Consider the following 17,729-nt stretch of genomic DNA (forward strand, 5'->3'; position numbering starts at 1 on the left):
CCACCACCACCACCACCAGAGAGGCTTCTGGGAGCAGGCAGAATAAACTCAGCTGGTAACAAGTCCTCCTGTGAAGCAATTTAAATCACGATTTAAACTGACTTGATTTAAATCAAGATCAACCCTCTCAGGAGCAAAGGCAAAACCATATCAGGCTGCCTCCATTCTACCCTGAGACCACAATCTATAGAACAGACAGGAAGCCAAGTTCATTCGGAAGTAAGTTTATTTTCCTAAGAGGAACTCTTTTCTGTAACAAAACAAAACAAAAAGGGATGGAGGAGGCTAGCCCCTCCCCCACAGTGCCACACCCCACTCCCTTGCTCTCCCTCCCCCCAAACACCTCCGGCAATTCAGACATCATAGTTGGGGTTCTTGCGCAAGATCACGAAGCCCTCCAGGATAGGCGTGACCGGCAAATGCTCCTCTGTAGCCAGCTCTGCCCGCTCACCGTGAGCCAGCAGCACTGGTGTTGTGTGGGTCTGGAAGCCTGTGATGGTCTTCGGTTTGCCTGCCTGGCCCACCACATCCACTGCCTGAGAGAGAGAGAGAAACGGAAGTTGGAGGCACACAGGAAGCAAAAGATGGGAACACAGGAAGCTGCCTTCTACTGAGTCCGACCCTTGGTCTATCGAGCTCAGTATTGTCTACACAGATTGGCAGTGGCTTCTCCAAGGCTGCAAGCAGGAGTCTCTCCCAGCCCTTTCTTGGAGATGCTGCCAGGGGAGGGAACTTGGAACCTTCTGCATGCAAGCCAGCCTGCAGGTGCACTTCCCAGAGTGGTCCCATCCCCTAAGGGGAACATCTTACAGTGCTCACATGTAGTCTCCCACTCAAATGCAAAGCAGGGCGGACCCTGCTTAGCAAAGGGACCCCATAACCATGCCCCTCCCTCCAGGCCAGGACTGTCTCATTGCCCGCCAACAGAGCCTTCAGGGAAGCAAGGGAAGAGCCCCACATCCCCCAACTGCTAGCCAGGAGCACCCATCGTAGGCTGCGACGTTTTGAAGGAGTCCCAGCTCAGCATTCAGTGGAAACTGCAAGCAAAGCAGGGCCCTTCCCCACTCTGGCTCTCCATCCCCAGCCCCTGTTCCACGCCTGCTTACCTGCCCCACTCTGACCGACACCGGCAGGGGCCGCAGCTCCTCATCAAAAGTGACCAGCATGCGTGGCTGCATGGCAGCCACCAGGCCGTACAGCACGTAGTGGGACTTCCCCAGGATTACTAGGAGGGAGGAAGAGAGAGAGAGAATATGATGATGATTCAGGGCATTGGGAGACTCAAGGAATAGGGAGAGCCCACTCTCCAGTCCGAAAGCATTCTCCTCATGCTATCAAACTGCTCACCAGTAGCAGCAGATCCCAATGAGCTGGGGAGGTGACAAAGGAGGCTTCTCAGGTTGCACCTCCTCCCCCCCCCACCCCCGCTTCCAAGAGCAATGCAGCCTGCAGGCTGGTCATTAGTCAGGTTAACCGCGCAGCTCTACCTGATGAATGGCCACCCTGCAGAAAGCCGGGAGGGGGGAGGAGGAGCAACCCAAGCGCCCTCCTGTGGTGCCCCCCTGGTTTGTTAGGACAAGCCACTACTGTTGCTCACCAAGTACTACGAGGCTTAGCCCAAATCTGAGGCAGCAGCAATATAGGAAAGATGCTGAAAGGCATCATCTCATACTGCAGGGGAGATGGTCAACCCCTCCTGTATTCTACCAAAGACAACCACAGGGCTCTGCGGGGTGCCAGGAGTCGACACCAACTCGACGGCACACTTTACCCCTTGTCTCAATGTGGGAAACAGTAATTTTAGAAGTACAAAGAAGATAGAGTGGAACTAATGTAGACCCCGTTGAGGGTCACTCTACATGGATAAGCAGCAAATTACGTGCCTTGCACCATCTCCGCAAGTGTTTCTGAGCATGACACGCAAGAAGCAGGAGATTGATCCCCTCTCTCTCATGCCTCTCTTTTGTGCAGCTGGCCAAGTAAAACGTGCAAGTTCTAATCTCAACTGCAACAAGGTGCATATTTTGTACTCCGTCAAATACACCCAACTACAAGATGTAAAGCAGGATCTAGCCATAGACTTCTAGGCTCAGACCAGCGAGCTCCTTTGTGCTGTGTCAGCCAATGGTCCACCTAGCCCAAGCATGTCAACTCCGACAGGCAGAAGCCCTCTCGGCCCTCAATCTTCTCCCACAAACAAAAGCCTCTCACACAGAGAGAATGGAGGGTGATGGGGACTGGATCTGGGGCCTTGTTCTGTGGCTTTGCCAAGTGTGTAGAGGGGTCGCGTTTCAGAATGAGTGAGGACTCCTGTCTACAGCTTCTTTTTTTACGTATTAAGTCATAGCACCCTCAATAGTATCAAATATAACTATGGCATCCTCAACAGGCCCCCACAGTCATGACTGAACCTGGGGGTGGGGCGGCAAATGTCGTCTCTTGTGCTCAGCCCCCTAAACACTGAACGGCAGCACCTGCCTCCAGTCACAAGCCCCACAATGGCAGCACTTCTTTCTGACTATGGAAAGGAGAACTCCCAAGTCCAGCAGTGGAAGCACCCGGTGATATCCCCCAGCTCCAGAGGGCAGCACTTACTATTCCGCACATCCAGGAAGGACACTAGCACGGTCAAGAGGCCAGCCACGGCCACCTGGCTCATGAGTTGCCGGTCACTATGGTAGGGACAGAGGGTGAGGGTCCCTTTCCCAAGATGCGTCAGGCCCTGCAAAGCAAAAGAGGAACAGATGGGCGAGGGAGAAAGCCATGGCTGGGGCCAAAAAAGTCGCTGCGGCCAGCAATTGGGCCAAGAGGCAGCCCACAATGCAAGCCGGACTCCTTTAATCCCCTTGGCAGGAGAAAGAACCAAGGATCTAAACCTCCAGAGTGCTTGATTGACTCCTCCCCAGCCAACAGTACAATCTGTTTAGGGAAGGTATTATGAGCTGCTAAGCTGGGTCAGGCCAAAGGTTTATTGCGTTCTGCACTCTGTCTGCAGCCGTGACCAGAGCCAAGGGGAAGTTCACAGACAGGTCAAGGTGGCAGCAGACTGAGCATCTGATTATACAATACAACCAATATTTATATACTGCTTTTCAACTTAAGATTCCAAAGCGGCTTACACAGATATAAATAAAGAAATAGGCTCCCTGTCCCCAAAGGGCTCACAATCTGGAGAAAGGGGCGGGGGGAGATAAGACAGACACCAGCAACAGCTACTGGAAGGATGCTGTGCTGGGGATGGATAGGGCCAATTGCTCTCCCCCTGCTAAAGAAAGAGAATCACCACTTAAAAGGTGCCTCTGCGCTCAGTCAGCAAGGGACCTAGCACCCCATCATCCATACGTTTATCCAGTTCCTTTTTCAAACAGGGTTTCAGAGATCATGTTTACACTACTCCCTGTCTCTGTGCTTTTTCTCCACCCCCACACTAAGAGTCCCTTTGGTTGGGAAGATAATCCACCATGCTGATTTTAGGCATTCTTCTCTCTGCCTTTCCTAGCTCTGGGGTCACCAAGGCTGTATGTAACCGGGACAATTTCGTGAGAGCGTTATGGTTGGCAAAGCGCTGCTTGAAAGCACATCGGCAGTGCCTGTGGAAGTCCTGGAAACCAGAAAGTGGTTCCTGGTGGTCAAAGAAAGGGCTCCCATGTCCTGGATGCTACTTTCCCCACCCTATGATCAGTATAATTTATACAAGACACAGAAATTAGATTGTGTTGGTGCAGTTGTTTTTTCAAAACACAAAAACACAGAGAAGCAAGTTTGGGGCGGTATAAAAATATGTTAAATAAATAAATAAAAATACAAACAGCTCTCTCTTTGTTGGGGGTGGGGGCAATGTGATGGTTAGCACAGCATACAGGATTCCAAATGTGAGGGCATACAATTTATAACCATGTTGATTCTTCAACTTTTTAGTTCCTTTTCTGGATTCTAATGTTGAGTTTGACTTTTTCCAACCGTCAGAGAGGAGTTGACATTTTCAGAGCGTTTTGCTAGGACACGCATTTCCTTGCTGAGTAATTACAAACTATTCAGAATCCACCATGGTATGCAAGTTGTTATAATGGACCCCAATGTGTGCATTATTTTGTTTCCTTATAAAATGCATACATTGCCTTTCAATTAGGAGTGCCTAATGTAGTCCTATATTCAATGCATCCAGCCCTGTCTTTCTCTCCAGTGCGCAAGGAAAATTGGCACATGTGCATTTCAGTTCAGAGATTCTGACTCATGAGTGTAACATCCCATTTCAAAATCCAGGACTTTTTTTCTTCTTCTTTAGTTGCTCTGTAAGTATGTATGCTGAAGGTACTGCATAGAATACTAATAATAAAGAGATGAGTCAGAAAGAAAAGCACTTTTCAGAAGCAGTCCCTGCCGCCCTGAGAAAAATAGATACAAGTCTTTTGGCAATTTTCCGGGGTATGCAGGCAAGAGACAGAATGTGATGAAGTGAGGTTAGAGAGAAAACTATGTTGAATCGACTCTGTATGAAGGGGTTCAATCCCATATGAAGGTTGGCTGTCATCCGAGCCCTGCAGCAGAGTCCCAGAGACCCCCGGCTGGGAGGAATGACTATTTAAAAACTGTTGGGAGAGTGAAGAGTAGACAGACCCAGAGAGAGGGGGTCTGATCTATGGACTGGGTGAAGGCTGGGTTTGGAGAGAACTGGGACAGGTTCTGTAAAGTGTGTGGTTTTTTTTTTTAAGTGAACCAAATATATAAGTTCTGGAAGGAAACACTGATGCTTTAGACCCCTAAAAGGATGTAGAAGCTAGAAGTGAATGCAAGTGTACTGTTCTGTAAAAGAAGCCTTTCTGCAAGCAAACAAGTGAACTACTTATTAAGCGGTGAAGCGAGCAAAACCTCAGTAACTGCAACTAATGAACTTTTATTTAGTCAATGTCCAAGTAAAATCTGAGAGGGACTCTGCTTGCACCCCCATGCCTCCGACACGACATTGCCACACCTGAAAGTTCATATGAAGGAATTTCAGAGGTCACAACAGGTGACAGCAGAACAAGGCAACACTGGGAAGGTTAGAAATAGAGTGTTTCAAGAAATAAGAACACTCACGTCACACACACCCCCAATCACACAGACAAGAGGGTACACTGTGCACGGAGCAGGGGCACAGCCCCCCGGCCCTTCACTCCCCTCTGCGCTTCCTCCCCCACCCCAGGCTGCACTCCCTTCCCCAGGACCTGGTGGCAGTGCTGCCTCTTAGGAGCCCACCAACGCCTGCTGCTTCAGCACCAGTCTTGTTCCATCTAAGAAGAGCAACACGGTTCTGGCCCAAACAAAACTTGTTCGAAAAGAAAAAGCAGCAGCAGCAGCAAGCCAGGGTGAAAAATGTAAACTTGGAGCAAGGGAGGGGGGCAGGTGGGGGAGGAGAGACAGTCTTATGGGGAACATTCTAAGCTCCCAAGTCCCCTTTCGCCAAAATGCAGCACAGCCCAATAAAACCAACAAGAAGCAAGAGGCATACGGATCGACACATTTAACCACTCTAATCTCAAAACGACGGTATGCTGGAGGCGCTCCTTAGGCCAAGCCGTTACCTGGGCCAACCGCACCATGAAGAGGTTATTGGGATCCTTGGCGTGATACTGTGCCAGCTGCCTCAGCATCGCGGCTAGACGGGCATTATTGGTGCCTATGGAAACAAGAGGTCAGCAGTCAAGCCAAGTCCCACACCAGCTTCTGGGAAAGCAGCCTTGAGTGTCCGGTGTCTCCTTTCACACAACATCCCTCTTTAGCAGTCCAGCCCATGGCAGTTCTGTTTCTAGCCCCTCTCCATAGCCAGATAACACTAGAGGTAGGTCTGCTAATCAGTGGGGTGGGGCGTGGGGTTTGTCCCTCACTCCCTAAACAGCAGCTCCTGTGCCACACAAGGAACAGCTGCTGAAATTCAAAGGAGACTCAGAGACAGGGTGTGGTGCAAGGGGCTGCTGGAAGGGGGAAGGGGACCCCACCCCACACAGACCAAGCTCTTGGTACAGACAGAAGAGCCTGTTGGGATGCAGCTTTTAATTTCAAATGCAGAGAGTCACAGAAGTCTTTACTTTATACCCTGGTTTTAAATAAAGCTGAGGAGGAAAGAGCAAGCTTTGAAGTGAATATACAGAGTGACATTACAGTCTTTTAAAAAACGAGATTTACATACTGCATTTCCACAAGAGTTCCCAAAGCACAGTATTAGTATAGCGGCACTTCACCACTTCGGGCCATTGCTCTACACCAGGGATTCTCAACGCTGGGTCCCCAGACATTATTGGACTTCAACTCCCATCATCCCCAGCCCCAGTGGCTATTGGTTGGGGATGATGGGAGTTGAAGTCCAATAACATCTGGGGACCCAACACTGAGAATCCCTGCCCTACACCAGTGGTTCCCAGCCTGGGGGCCTCCAGATGTTGCTGAACTACAACTCCCATCAACCCTAGCTATGATTTATTGTGGCTGGGGAGGATGGAAGTTGCAGCTCAGCAACATCTGGAGGCCCCCAGGTTGGGAACTGCTGCTCTACACACACCACCATCCCCTTTCAAATTACATGCAGCACATTTATTCATTCATTTAAAATCTTTCTGTACCGCCCTGCCCAAAACTTGCATCCCTGGGCGGTTTGCAATGAAAATCATTTAAAAGATTAAAAACATTGAAAACCCAGTATTAAAATTTAAAACTATACATCTAATTAAATTTGCTGATTTTAAGTTCCTTTCCCGGAAAAGCAATGTCCTGCCAAAGAGAGATTAGGGTGGACTTCTTGAGGCTCCATGTGGAGTTTGTCCATGTCTGCCTTAAACCTCTGCCCTTGCTTGCCTGGCCCTCCTCCTCTCCTCAGCCAAGCCCTTCCCTCTCTTTTCACTTGTCTCCTGTCCCTCAAGCCCCCTGCGGTCGGAGGGAACATCAATTCTGTGCGGCCAACACTGACTGGTGGACTGTGAGCCCTTAGGATACGTTTGCTGGCCAGGAATCTTTCCTTCTCCACAGTGCAGGGCCCTCACTGAAGATTTTAGACAGGCTTACCACTGCCCACCATGCCCATGGCAAAGATAGAGTTATAGGACACCTCCGGGTCAGCATCGTGGGAAAATTTGCTGAGGGTGTCAAGGATGTTGAGGCGGGGGTTGGAGACTGAAATGAGGGCCAGGGCCAGGGGCACGGCGCGGCGTAGGGTGGGCTCCCCGTATCGTAGCTGCAGGAGAAGAAAGAGAAAGGTTAGACCCTAAGATGGGGAGTCTGCTAAGGCCACACTCCCATCAAGCAACACCACCCTACTCTCACATCCACCGTCAAACATGCTGTCTTTTACCCAGGGCGTCCTCAGTAGTAACGGGAAAGGCTTAAGCAAGTACCTATCTAGGGATGCCACTACAGTGAGCATTGCATGTTACAGAGCAGACTACAAATATGACAAATGTGTATATACCACTTTTCAACAAAAAAAGGTCCCAGGGCAGTTTACACAGAAATGAAATAAAAATAAAAGGGCACATTACATTCTGCCCTAAGAGCCTGAAATGCGAGATGGGGAAGCACATGCAATTATTTCAGTTACATATCTTAAGGTGCCGTAGGGTTAGGGGGCTCGGAGGTGGGGCCTCAGAGTAGGAAAGAAGACGGCTGAAGAGAGATGTGGAGGGCGTGAGATCGCCAGGCTGCTAAGAGCACAGGAAGTCACTAATGTTCAGGCCTCCTGGAGCAGTGATCTTGCCTATTTTTGAAGTGGCGGCTGCATCCGAGGGACCTTGTTCCAACGGGGGTGGGGAAGAGGAGGAGAGAGTGCACAAGAGGACAGTGGCCCCGGTTGTAGTAGCGGGGGGGGGGAGAGAGCATGTGGGCACACCCAATGACAGGAGGAGGGGCAGAGAGTGCACAAGTGCAGTGGCGGTGGGGAAGGGAGAGAAAGCACGACAGGATGCGTGGCGACAGGAGATGAGGGGCGAGAGTGAAGTGAGAAAGAGAGTGTGCACACAAGTGCAGTGGTCATGGTAGGAGGAGGGAGCAAGAGCGGAAACGGATGTGGTGGCCGCAACAGCAGCAGGGGGCGGAACTGAAGAATGAGAGAAAGAGAGCGTGTGGTGGCCAAGGAGACTAAAGGTGGCAGGAGGGGGGGGAGGGCAAGCCGGGGGCCACCACTGAGGGCCACGTGGGTCGCCAGTGGTCCACGGGCCACATGATGAAGAACAGTATCTTAGAGTCCACTTGGAACTTCTTTCTTGGGGCAAAGTACGCCCTAGTAGAGCCAGAAATCTGCACTTACCCAGCTTATCAGGCAAGAAACCAAGGGCTGAAATCAATGCAGCTGGCTTTCAACTGGGCCTAGCTTATGCCAGCTGGTCATGCCCCAATTGGGGCTGGAATGGCCAAGAGTGAAAATGGCTGCTCATCTGCTCTTCCAACCCCCGCCCTTTGGAGTTAGGCACCCAGGCAACAGTTTGTTGCAACCCAAGAGTTTGGTCATGCTGCAAATCCTTCCAGAAAACTTAAGGACTTCTTTTTTTGCGCGGGGGGGGAGGGGGAGGGAGAGAAATCTCTTGGGTTCAAATCAGTTTTTTTAACCCCCACAAATGGTGATTAGTCAGCTCTGAAATATGAAGAGAGCATATCCACTGTCATGCCAAGTGAGACAAAGGGCACACATTTGTGCCACTCCATCTGTAAGCATTTTATGTATGTAGGTTCACAGCTCACACCCTATAGACAGCTGGCTGGAAGGAAGGGGCGGTGGCGGCGGCAGCAGCAGCACTTCCTTACAGACGTCAGTTTCATGCCTAGTATTATTCCCTCCTGCTGGGAGAGGGAGGCGAGTGATTTGCTGTAGGGGACGCACATCATGAGCTGTGAACCAAAGGCACGCCACATCCTGGGCCACACCAACGTAGCCCAGATGTGGGCATGGCCGGGAGACAGAGGCCAACCCCCGGGATACGCTGGCCATCCCCACGTGGTTGGTCTTCTTGCCCCCAACACCATCATACTCACCAGGTGACCAAAGGTGCGCAGAGCCATCTCAGCCCCGATCTCCTCCCCCATGGCAATGAGCGCAATCCCCAGCACTGCTACACCCTGCATGGCGGAGGGGGAGAGAGGAAAGACACGTACTGAAAGTTACAGGGTTGCCCCTTAGGACACAGATGCAGTGTGTTTCCCCAGAAGCCAGAGGGAGCATCCCAAGCGGTTCCACTAAGAGCAGCAGAAAATCCTGCCCAAGCTTCAACGAAGGAGAAGGATACCCAGCAGAACAGTCCTCAATGCCACCCCATCACTATTCTGCTCCCCGTTAGCCCAGCTGCAGGGCCCCTCCCCAGATCAGACCAAGGCCCTGCTGACTCCATGCTTGCCCAGAGCTACTGCAGAAAGTGGGACTGGGTGCAATGTGGTGGGAATCTCAGCTTTTAGCCCTCCGGGCTACCAAGAGAGGCTGGGAAGCGGGAGGGCAACACCTGAGAGCACTTCTGAAGCTGGGGGAGGAGGGGGGAGATGGCCGAGTGGAGTTTCTAGAAGTGGGGCCTCAATGCCCCAGCTAACTCTTTACCCTTCCCCATGACTAACAGAAGAAGAACATACTACACAAAACAGGACAGCAGCAACTGGTCAGTCAGATACAGTCACTTGCTGATCCAACATCTGCGGTTTCATGGAGCCGCAATCGAGTAATTGACACCTGACCTCGGCATACACTGGCTGTGCGGGTGGGGGTGGACAGAAATGACCTCCAAGGTGATTTCTGGCAGCCATTTTGAGGAGAGGAGCCATTTTGTAGCTCATGTGTGTCAAAGCAATTTTTTTTAACTGTGATTTTTCCAAGGAAAAAATCCAGATTTGGGACTTTGGCGGCGGGGGGGGGAGGGAGGGCGCAAATGCTGGGCACCTGGAGACTCATGGAGAATGGTAGGACTCTTCCCCCCCCCCCCCCGTTTTGAGGTCCCTTTTTTGCTGTTTCCGGAACCTAACCCCAAGTCCCATTGACTCAATGCCTCAGTATCTGCGGTTCCATTATCCGCAGTTGTCGTGGAGAACGGAACCCCGCTGATACCGGGGTTAGCCCGTATTACTATTGTTGCCTATTATTTTACCATGGCCAAGCAGTGTCTGAAATTCCATGGCGCCAAGAAGGACTGTGTGTCAATCCCATCATGGCCCACCTTCTACCAGAAACAACTGTGCTTTGCTCAGCAGCCCTGCAAGTGGAGGCCCTCACTGGGGAACAGGACCGTCCCTCTGCTTCACAGGATACCCAGCAAGGTGCTTTAAAAGCTGGCTCCTTTTTTATAGTTACATTGTGCATTTTATTTTATGTTTAAAGAACCTTGGGGCTTGGGCTAAATCTCACAAAACTATTTGATCCCCCGGACATCATGCACATGTATTTGCATAACACATAAGCAACTGAAAACCGTTGTTGAGAATTGATTTTTTCGCTGTTTCGGAACAGCCAACTCATTTGGCTGTTTCAAATCAAGCATAAGCTTCTGCCCTCAAGTTATACCGCCAGTAAAAACATGTTTTTACATGGCTTTTACCTGACAATACCTGACCTGTCAGCTGAGCAACACCAAAGCCAGCGAGTATATGCCAGGTCACGGATCTCGGCTCTTCTTGGTGCAGGACTGTGGTTATTTTATGAACATATGAAGCTGCCTTCTACTGAGTCAGACCACTGCTCACCATTTACTATGATTGGCAGCAGTGCTCCAGGGAGACAGGTCTTTCCCATCACTTCCTACCTGATCTTTTTAAACTGCAGATGCCAGGAAGTAAAAATGGGACTTCCGGCTCATCGTGGAGCTATGACGACTCCTCTCCAATTGTCACCAAAGAGCATACTCAGGCCTAAATAGCAGACAGCTATGAGGAGAGTGACACTTGTCACCCAGCTCTCAGCAACACCAGCATGGTATAATGGTTAGAGTGCTGGACTAGGACTGGGGAGACCCGAGTTCAAATCCCCATTCAGCCATGAGACTTGCTAAGTGACTCTGGGCCAGTCACTTCTCTCTCAGCCTAACCTACTTCACGGGGTTGTTATGAGGAGAAACTCAACTATATACACCGCTCTGGGCTCTTTGGAGGGAGAGCAGAATATAAAATTAAAAACAAACAAAAAACAAACACCTGTCCAGTTCTCTCCCACCTGCCCTTCCACTTCTGGTCCTGCTCTCTCTCCACAGCCTCCTTGGGAGAGACTTCTTCTTGCCCGCTGTCCAACTAGAAGACCCCAACCTACCTGGTGGGCCCCCATGTCAGCAGAGTTTTCCTTCTTTTCCTTGTCCTTCTTCTCCTTCTTCTCTTTCTCCTCCTCCTCCTTCTTGGAATCAAAGTGCTCACTGCAGATATGGAGAAGCTGCTGCACCTTCAGCACATTGCCTGATCCTGGGGGAAGAAAGCAACACCATGAGCAAACGGAGACAGGCCCCCAACACCACATACCCACCTCAAGCACACCAAACCAGGCTGAGTCCAAGACTGACCAGCATAGGCACAGATGTCCACCAGGGTGTTGGCAAAGCTACGGAAGGGCTCCGACACAACTTGCAGTGCTGCCAGGATCGCCTCAATGGCCTCGCCTTTCCCTGTAGAAAGAGACACCCTATTACAGCAGCCACTTACGGCAGAGCCTGAAAAGGCCAATGACCCAACTTGTCTCAGCTATAACTGGTGTCCAACCCAATACGCACATCCAACCTGGAACAGCACCCAAACATCTTGCAGTAGTCCAGTGTTTGCAATGTCTACCACTCTCTTCTATGGATTATGGGGAACTGTGGACCACAGTGCCTCGCATTTGTGCTGTTCATGACCACAGTTCTGAGAAACACCTCTTATTAGGAGAGGATACATGGTGAACCGTGTGTGTGTGTGTGTGTGTGTGTGTGTGTGTGTATGCAGATTTTGGGTGGGGAGAGGAACGTCCCTCGAGGTGGCCATCCTTTGCATTTCATGGAAGAGTGCTCTGGAGAGTCAGATGGAGAAGGGGGATGAGGAGGACTGTTGACAGAGGAGGTGAGGCTGGAAGTAGCTGTGCATGAGTGGGAGACTGAGGCTAGCTCTTTGGATCCTGGCCGGGGTCTGTTTAGCCCAGGGAAAAGCCTGGAAGGAGAGGCAACTGGAACTCTCTCAGAGAATGGTAGGTACGAGAAGAGGACAGGATTAGAGGGGGCAGTAAGGCTACCTTGCCAGACAGAGGAAGACACACTCACTTGCCTTTCTGGCTGTCCCATTCCCACTCTGCCCAATGCACCTTCTGCTCTCCCCTGCCTCCCACTGGGTTGTTTCACCATCTCTTCTGCTGCAGCGATTTGCTCCCACGTCATAATAAATGATGCATACTATGCAACGGTCTCTCCTGACCTTAAAGCAGCATCTCTTCCAACCCAGGCAAAGAACATTATCATGTTCACAGAATGCCTCTCCTGGCTTTAACGAACGGGCACTAGCTGGGCATAAGAGGGCAGAGATGCTTTCCCATGACTGCCTCTCCTCTTGAATGACTAGGAGAAGCAGCCATGACGTCCCTAACCTTCTGTCCAGACTAGGAAGAAATGGCAGCCAAGAGGACAAGGAAGGAAGCTTGGCCCCTCATCCATGGACAATTACTACTAGCCCGGTTACTACTATGGGCAAGGAGCACAGGAAGGCCGTTTTCTAGACACTACCCCACGGCCGCCTCCGAAACCTGACTCCCCACCACACCCAGGGGAGCGGACCAGTCGCTGACTGCCCCAGGGAGCCTGCTTACCCAGATGGTTCAGCCCCAGGCCAAGAGGCAGCCACCTGGCATACGTGTCCTTCAGCTCCGTCTCCGACTTCTCCATGATGGTTTGGAGGATGGTGGAAGTGACGTCTCCATTGCAGGAGCCCACAGCAATCATTCCACACGCCAGGGCCGTCACACCAGCCACCTGGGGAGAAAGCATCAACACCCTTACAACTGGAAGCCTCTTGGAGGAAATGACACAGAAGCAGCACCGATCGGACTCTTGCAGGGCAATTCTGCTTCTCAAGGGCCAGGTCACTTGCCTACTGGGGCACATCCTCACCTCTCTTCCCCTCTGGCACACAGAGACAGCCAGAGGGGGAAAGATGCCTGGCAAATGACTCCTCTCGCTCAAGGGACAGCTGTTCATCTCTCTCTGGGCAAAGCCTCATGCAACTATTGAAATCAGTGTAGTCTTATTGCAGTGGGCACAACTGGAGTCAGGAATTCCATTCTTTAGGGCAGGGATTCTCAACGTTGGGTCCCCAGATGTTATTGGACTTCAACTCCCATAATCCCTAGCCCCAGTGGCCTTTGTTTGGGGATTATGGGAGTTGAAGTCCAAAAACATCCAGGGACCCAACGTTGAGAATCCCTGCTTTAGGGGATTCAGCTTCCCCTGGTCTCCAAGGTTTACAAGGTGTGCTACCATAACTAAATCACGGCAGATGGTCACCAGGAATGCCTCCTAGAGGGGAGGGGGAGGAATGCCTCCTAGATTCACCAGATGAAAAGGAAGAGGTTATCTTTCAGATCAGGAACTGGCACTTCTTAATCCACATTCAAAACTTCTAAGACCTTGCAGTCTGGTGCTACCAAGCATAGCAGGGTGGGTTACCAAGACATCAGCACTTTGGGGGCTGTGCTACATCCCCAGGTGTTCCAAGACAGGTTGCTGGTCTTTATTTATAGAAGCCCTAAGCAGCCTGGTCCTGAAATTGCATACCTCTGCCTCCTGTGTCCTATTATGTCAACCTTTTCAGTATACCTTCCAAGTCAACAGAGCCAAGGCAAAGACTTCTCCACAGTGGTGGGTTTTCTGCATGTGGAGTCTAGTGGGTCTTCTGTAAGTTCTGTTAACTTCCTATCAGGGTTTGCTTTTGGGGGGGGGGGGTGGCCTTTCAAAGACACCAAATAGGAACCATTAAGAGAACACCTTCTTCGCTATGAACTACCCCGTCCATTGAGGTCATCTGGAGAGGTTCGTCCGCAGTTGCCACTGGCTCGTCTGGTGGCTATTCAGGGACGGGCCTTCTCCACTGCTGCCCCGAGGCTTTGGAACACACTTCCTGCTGAAATAAGAGCCTCCCCATCTCTTACAACTTTTAAAAAGGCAATCAAGACACATTTGTTCACCCAGGCTTTTAATAAGATACTGTTTAAATTGTGTTTTTAATAGTTTTAATTTTTAATCTATTTTTAATGTTATTAAAAGGGTTATGTTTTAGACTCACCTTTCTGCTTTTGATTTAAGAAGCATATGAGCATATTATAAGCCTGCTTAACGTAACAATTCAGGCTGTGTGATCCTATCCATGTTTAAGAAATCTGTCCCGTCTCCTCTATGTTTAATGGAGCTTTCTTCCAGTTGAGTGCATAAAACTGAAACCTGTTAATTGCTCACTGCCCGATGCCCTTCCCACAAGAGAGACTTCCAAGCGAGGCCTTCCTCAGAGCTCTGGCTCTGCTTCCCCTCCCAGATTCCACACAAGATGCTCCCATGCTCCCTCACCTCCATGCTGGACTTAGAATCGCCCATTACAGGAAGCAGCAGGGTCAGGACATCTTCTCGGTTGGACCCAGCATAGGCCAGCCCCAGCCTGCAAGAGAACACCATGTCATTTGAGTGGGATGCGCAACACTCCACACAGAGGGAAGAGGGGGCCTTGGCGGACCCTTACCCAAAGATGGCACCAATCCTCATGGTGTTGCTGTTGTGGAGAACGTAGTCGGAGAGCAGTGCGAGGGCAGGGTCACACTCGTTCCTCACCCCAGAGTTCACAATCCCGCAAGCCAGGAGGGCCCCTGACTTCAGGACAAGAAGTAAAAAGACATCAGCAAGTAACAATGGGGACTACCACTATAGATATCCATTATATCTGGTGCCCTAAAGAGAGGTGCTCACACAAGGAGAAGAGGGCCAGCAAACATCATCTCATACTGTGAAGAGGAAAGAAGGCCCTCCCCGACTCAAGGATCTCTGAACTTCGGACTAAGGGGCTGAGGGAATGACACTGAACAGGAAGTGACCTCAGCCAGTCATACAACTTGAGTGGCAGGTGTTTCCAACGCAGGCATGGGATCTAGCCACAGGAGGGAAGCAAGCAGACTGCTAGGTTTCCATTTTGTTTCCTGGGCTGTAGACTGACCATTCAGCCATTTGCAGCATGCCCCGAGATTCTTGCAAGGTGGAGTTGTAATTTCTGTAACACCGTGTTGCAACACGCGGCAACACCGACCATGGCTGCCCTTGCACCAACAGCAGCCCCACCGTACCCGTCAGTATGAAGAGACTATCTAGTAGCTGGACTGTGGCAAGGCTGGAGCAGAGCCACCCACCTTGATGTAGTCTTCCGAGGAATACAGGTACTTGTCAATCTGCGTGAGCCCCCCGTCCACGTCCCACAACAGGATCATCCCCAGAGAGGCTGCGGCACTCAGCATCCCTGCAGTACAGAAGCAGAGGCTTCTTAAGATGGTGCCAGAAACTGGATCATGCCCAAGAAAAGCCTTGGAGGTTAATCCACACCCGCACACTTTTCTCCCAGCCCACAAATGTTTTTGCTAGTTGCTGCCCCCCACATACCCAACATTAGTCATTCGTAACATATTAAGAGTGTGGGGGAAATGAACAGGTCTTCCCCTCAATTTAGCAGGGACTTTTAGAATGCAGGTTTTTAAAGATGTAACCAAGAATGATAAATTCCAGAGAAACAGATAAAAATCAAAGTACTGAGAGAAGTATCCAATAAATGTCACAAAATCCAATGTGTCTATCCCAGTAATTTGACAATGTCTTTTGTACAAAATAGAATTTGTAAAGACTCCTTTGTCACATGTGCATATACAGGACACATTATGGAATATTCAGGGCCTGGTCAGATTAATTTCAGTTCCTGATGCCATTTCACAAGTTTTCTTGTGAGGTCATTTACGGAACTGCGGATAGGCGAATTTCCACTATTTCTAAATCAACAAATAACGGGGTCAGTTTTCATTGCCTGACCACAGATACACGAAACTGCGGGTAACGAGGGCCACCTGTACATAACACTTAGACATCTGCCTTCCTATTCAAAGCAATTGTATAAAACCTTTCTAAGGTATAAGCCTTTCCTTGTCTGATCATCTGGAGATTCTATCTTCGCTACAGGCAACAAAGTGACTACTGAGGGGCCTGCCTAAGTCTCAGAAGCTCCCAACATCAACAAGCAAACTGGTCCTCCATTTCCAGCAAGGGGCTAGTTCTCCATAATGTGGGATGCCCTCTTTCGCCTTCCCCAGACTCCAAACCAGTACCATGCCTGTTTGAACCCAAGGACACAGAAATACAGGCATCATGCCTCCTCACCCTTAACTTCCTGAAACAGGCCTTCCATTTCCAGTGGATTCTGGCAACTCACACTGAATGATTCAATGTGTGCAGAGAGCCGCTCACCACATCTTGTCTCAGTGTGTTGGGCAAGAGTTCCCCCAAGACATTATAAGTCATTAAGACATATTCAGAAGTCTCTAAACATACCAAAACCCACTGGAAAAAAATGGATTCTTGTTGGCTTTTTAATATCAAAACAACTGTCATGAGTTGGTCAAAATGTTCAATTTCTGAGCAGTTGCTCAGGATTCAATTAAGAATCTCACCTTTTTTTTCCTGGAGAGGAAGAAAGGAGCACAAGACAGCCAAAAGGGACAAGGAGCTCTGGCGAACTTTGCCAGGGACTCTAGCTTTAGATTATTATGGCAGTGATTGACTCATAGTAAACTGGAACAAGGTTTCTCCTCTTTGCAGACAACACCTATGTTAAGCCAGTAGGACGTACAAGTCAAGGGGCTGACCTGTATTTCCAAGCCCAGGCACATCATAGGTCAAACCAGATGAGACAACAGCAGTCACATCTGTGCATTGATCTGTAAGCCCCATACATATATAGGGGAGGGGAGAGGAGGGATGCCTCGTTTTAACATCAAAAGACATGGAGCCTCCTGACCAGCACCAGCACCTCTGCCAAAGAGGACACTGTTTCCCCACAGCCTGGCTCGCATTCAATAACTGAGACAGGCTGAGGAGAAAGTGTCTGAGGCAACGGAACACGGGAAGGTAAAGCAGGAAGGGGGCAGCTCTTTCTTTGGAAAAATAAGGCCTCAGCCTAACCTTCCGTTTTACACCTGAACGGGCTAGAAGACTGCCCATCTCCCTGGGTGAGTGTCTTGGGCTCTTCTTGTGTTCTGGAACACTCTTCTGAAGGCCGCAGTACAGGGCCACGTCCAACACTCCTGAAAGCCCAACCAGCAACTACTGCACCATCAATAGCAATAGCAATAGCAATAGCACTTACATTTCTATACCGCTCTATAGCCGGAGCTCTCTAAGTGGTTTACAATGATTTAGCATATTGCCCCCAACATTCTGGGTACTCATGACCCTTAGAGCAGACGTTCCCAACCGTGGGCCTCCAGATGTAGTTGGGCTGCAACTCCCATCGTCCCCAGACACAATCGTATCCACTGGGGATGATGGGAGTTGTAGTCCAAGAACACCCAGGCACCCAAGGTTGGGAACCCCTGCCTTACAGGGAAGTGAATGGCCCAGTTCAAATTTCATCTGAGCAATGAGCTCACTAGCCAAGAGTGCCCTTATAAACAGCACTACAGGAACACAACAAACCACCACCGGTTCCCTGCCAAAACTGCAATGGGGTCAGGTTTTGCCACAGAAGGAATGGAAAAATAAGAATCC

General features: G+C 50.2%; 1 protein-coding gene across 1 annotated transcript in view; it reads right to left on the minus strand.

Moving 5' to 3' along the window:
• Positions 1–208: 208 nt before the first annotated feature.
• Positions 209–17,729, minus strand: part of PSMD2 (proteasome 26S subunit ubiquitin receptor, non-ATPase 2) — a 39,453-nt gene continuing 21,932 nt past the window's right edge. The window contains exons 10-21 of the mRNA XM_053305484.1: positions 15,332–15,438; positions 14,674–14,801; positions 14,505–14,592; positions 12,755–12,917; positions 11,487–11,588; positions 11,243–11,388; positions 8,998–9,081; positions 7,039–7,207; positions 5,565–5,659; positions 2,596–2,722; positions 1,107–1,225; positions 209–536 (exon numbers count right to left, since the gene is read on the minus strand). Coding sequence (XP_053161459.1) covers positions 354–536; positions 1,107–1,225; positions 2,596–2,722; positions 5,565–5,659; positions 7,039–7,207; positions 8,998–9,081; positions 11,243–11,388; positions 11,487–11,588; positions 12,755–12,917; positions 14,505–14,592; positions 14,674–14,801; positions 15,332–15,438 — 1,511 coding nt within the window. The 3' untranslated portion in view covers positions 209–353. The remainder of the gene's footprint in view (positions 537–1,106; positions 1,226–2,595; positions 2,723–5,564; positions 5,660–7,038; positions 7,208–8,997; positions 9,082–11,242; positions 11,389–11,486; positions 11,589–12,754; positions 12,918–14,504; positions 14,593–14,673; positions 14,802–15,331; positions 15,439–17,729) is intronic.

Source organism: Hemicordylus capensis, chromosome 3, assembly GCF_027244095.1.
Source record: "Hemicordylus capensis ecotype Gifberg chromosome 3, rHemCap1.1.pri, whole genome shotgun sequence".
In the NCBI taxonomy this organism is placed as follows: Eukaryota; Metazoa; Chordata; class Lepidosauria; order Squamata; family Cordylidae; genus Hemicordylus; species Hemicordylus capensis.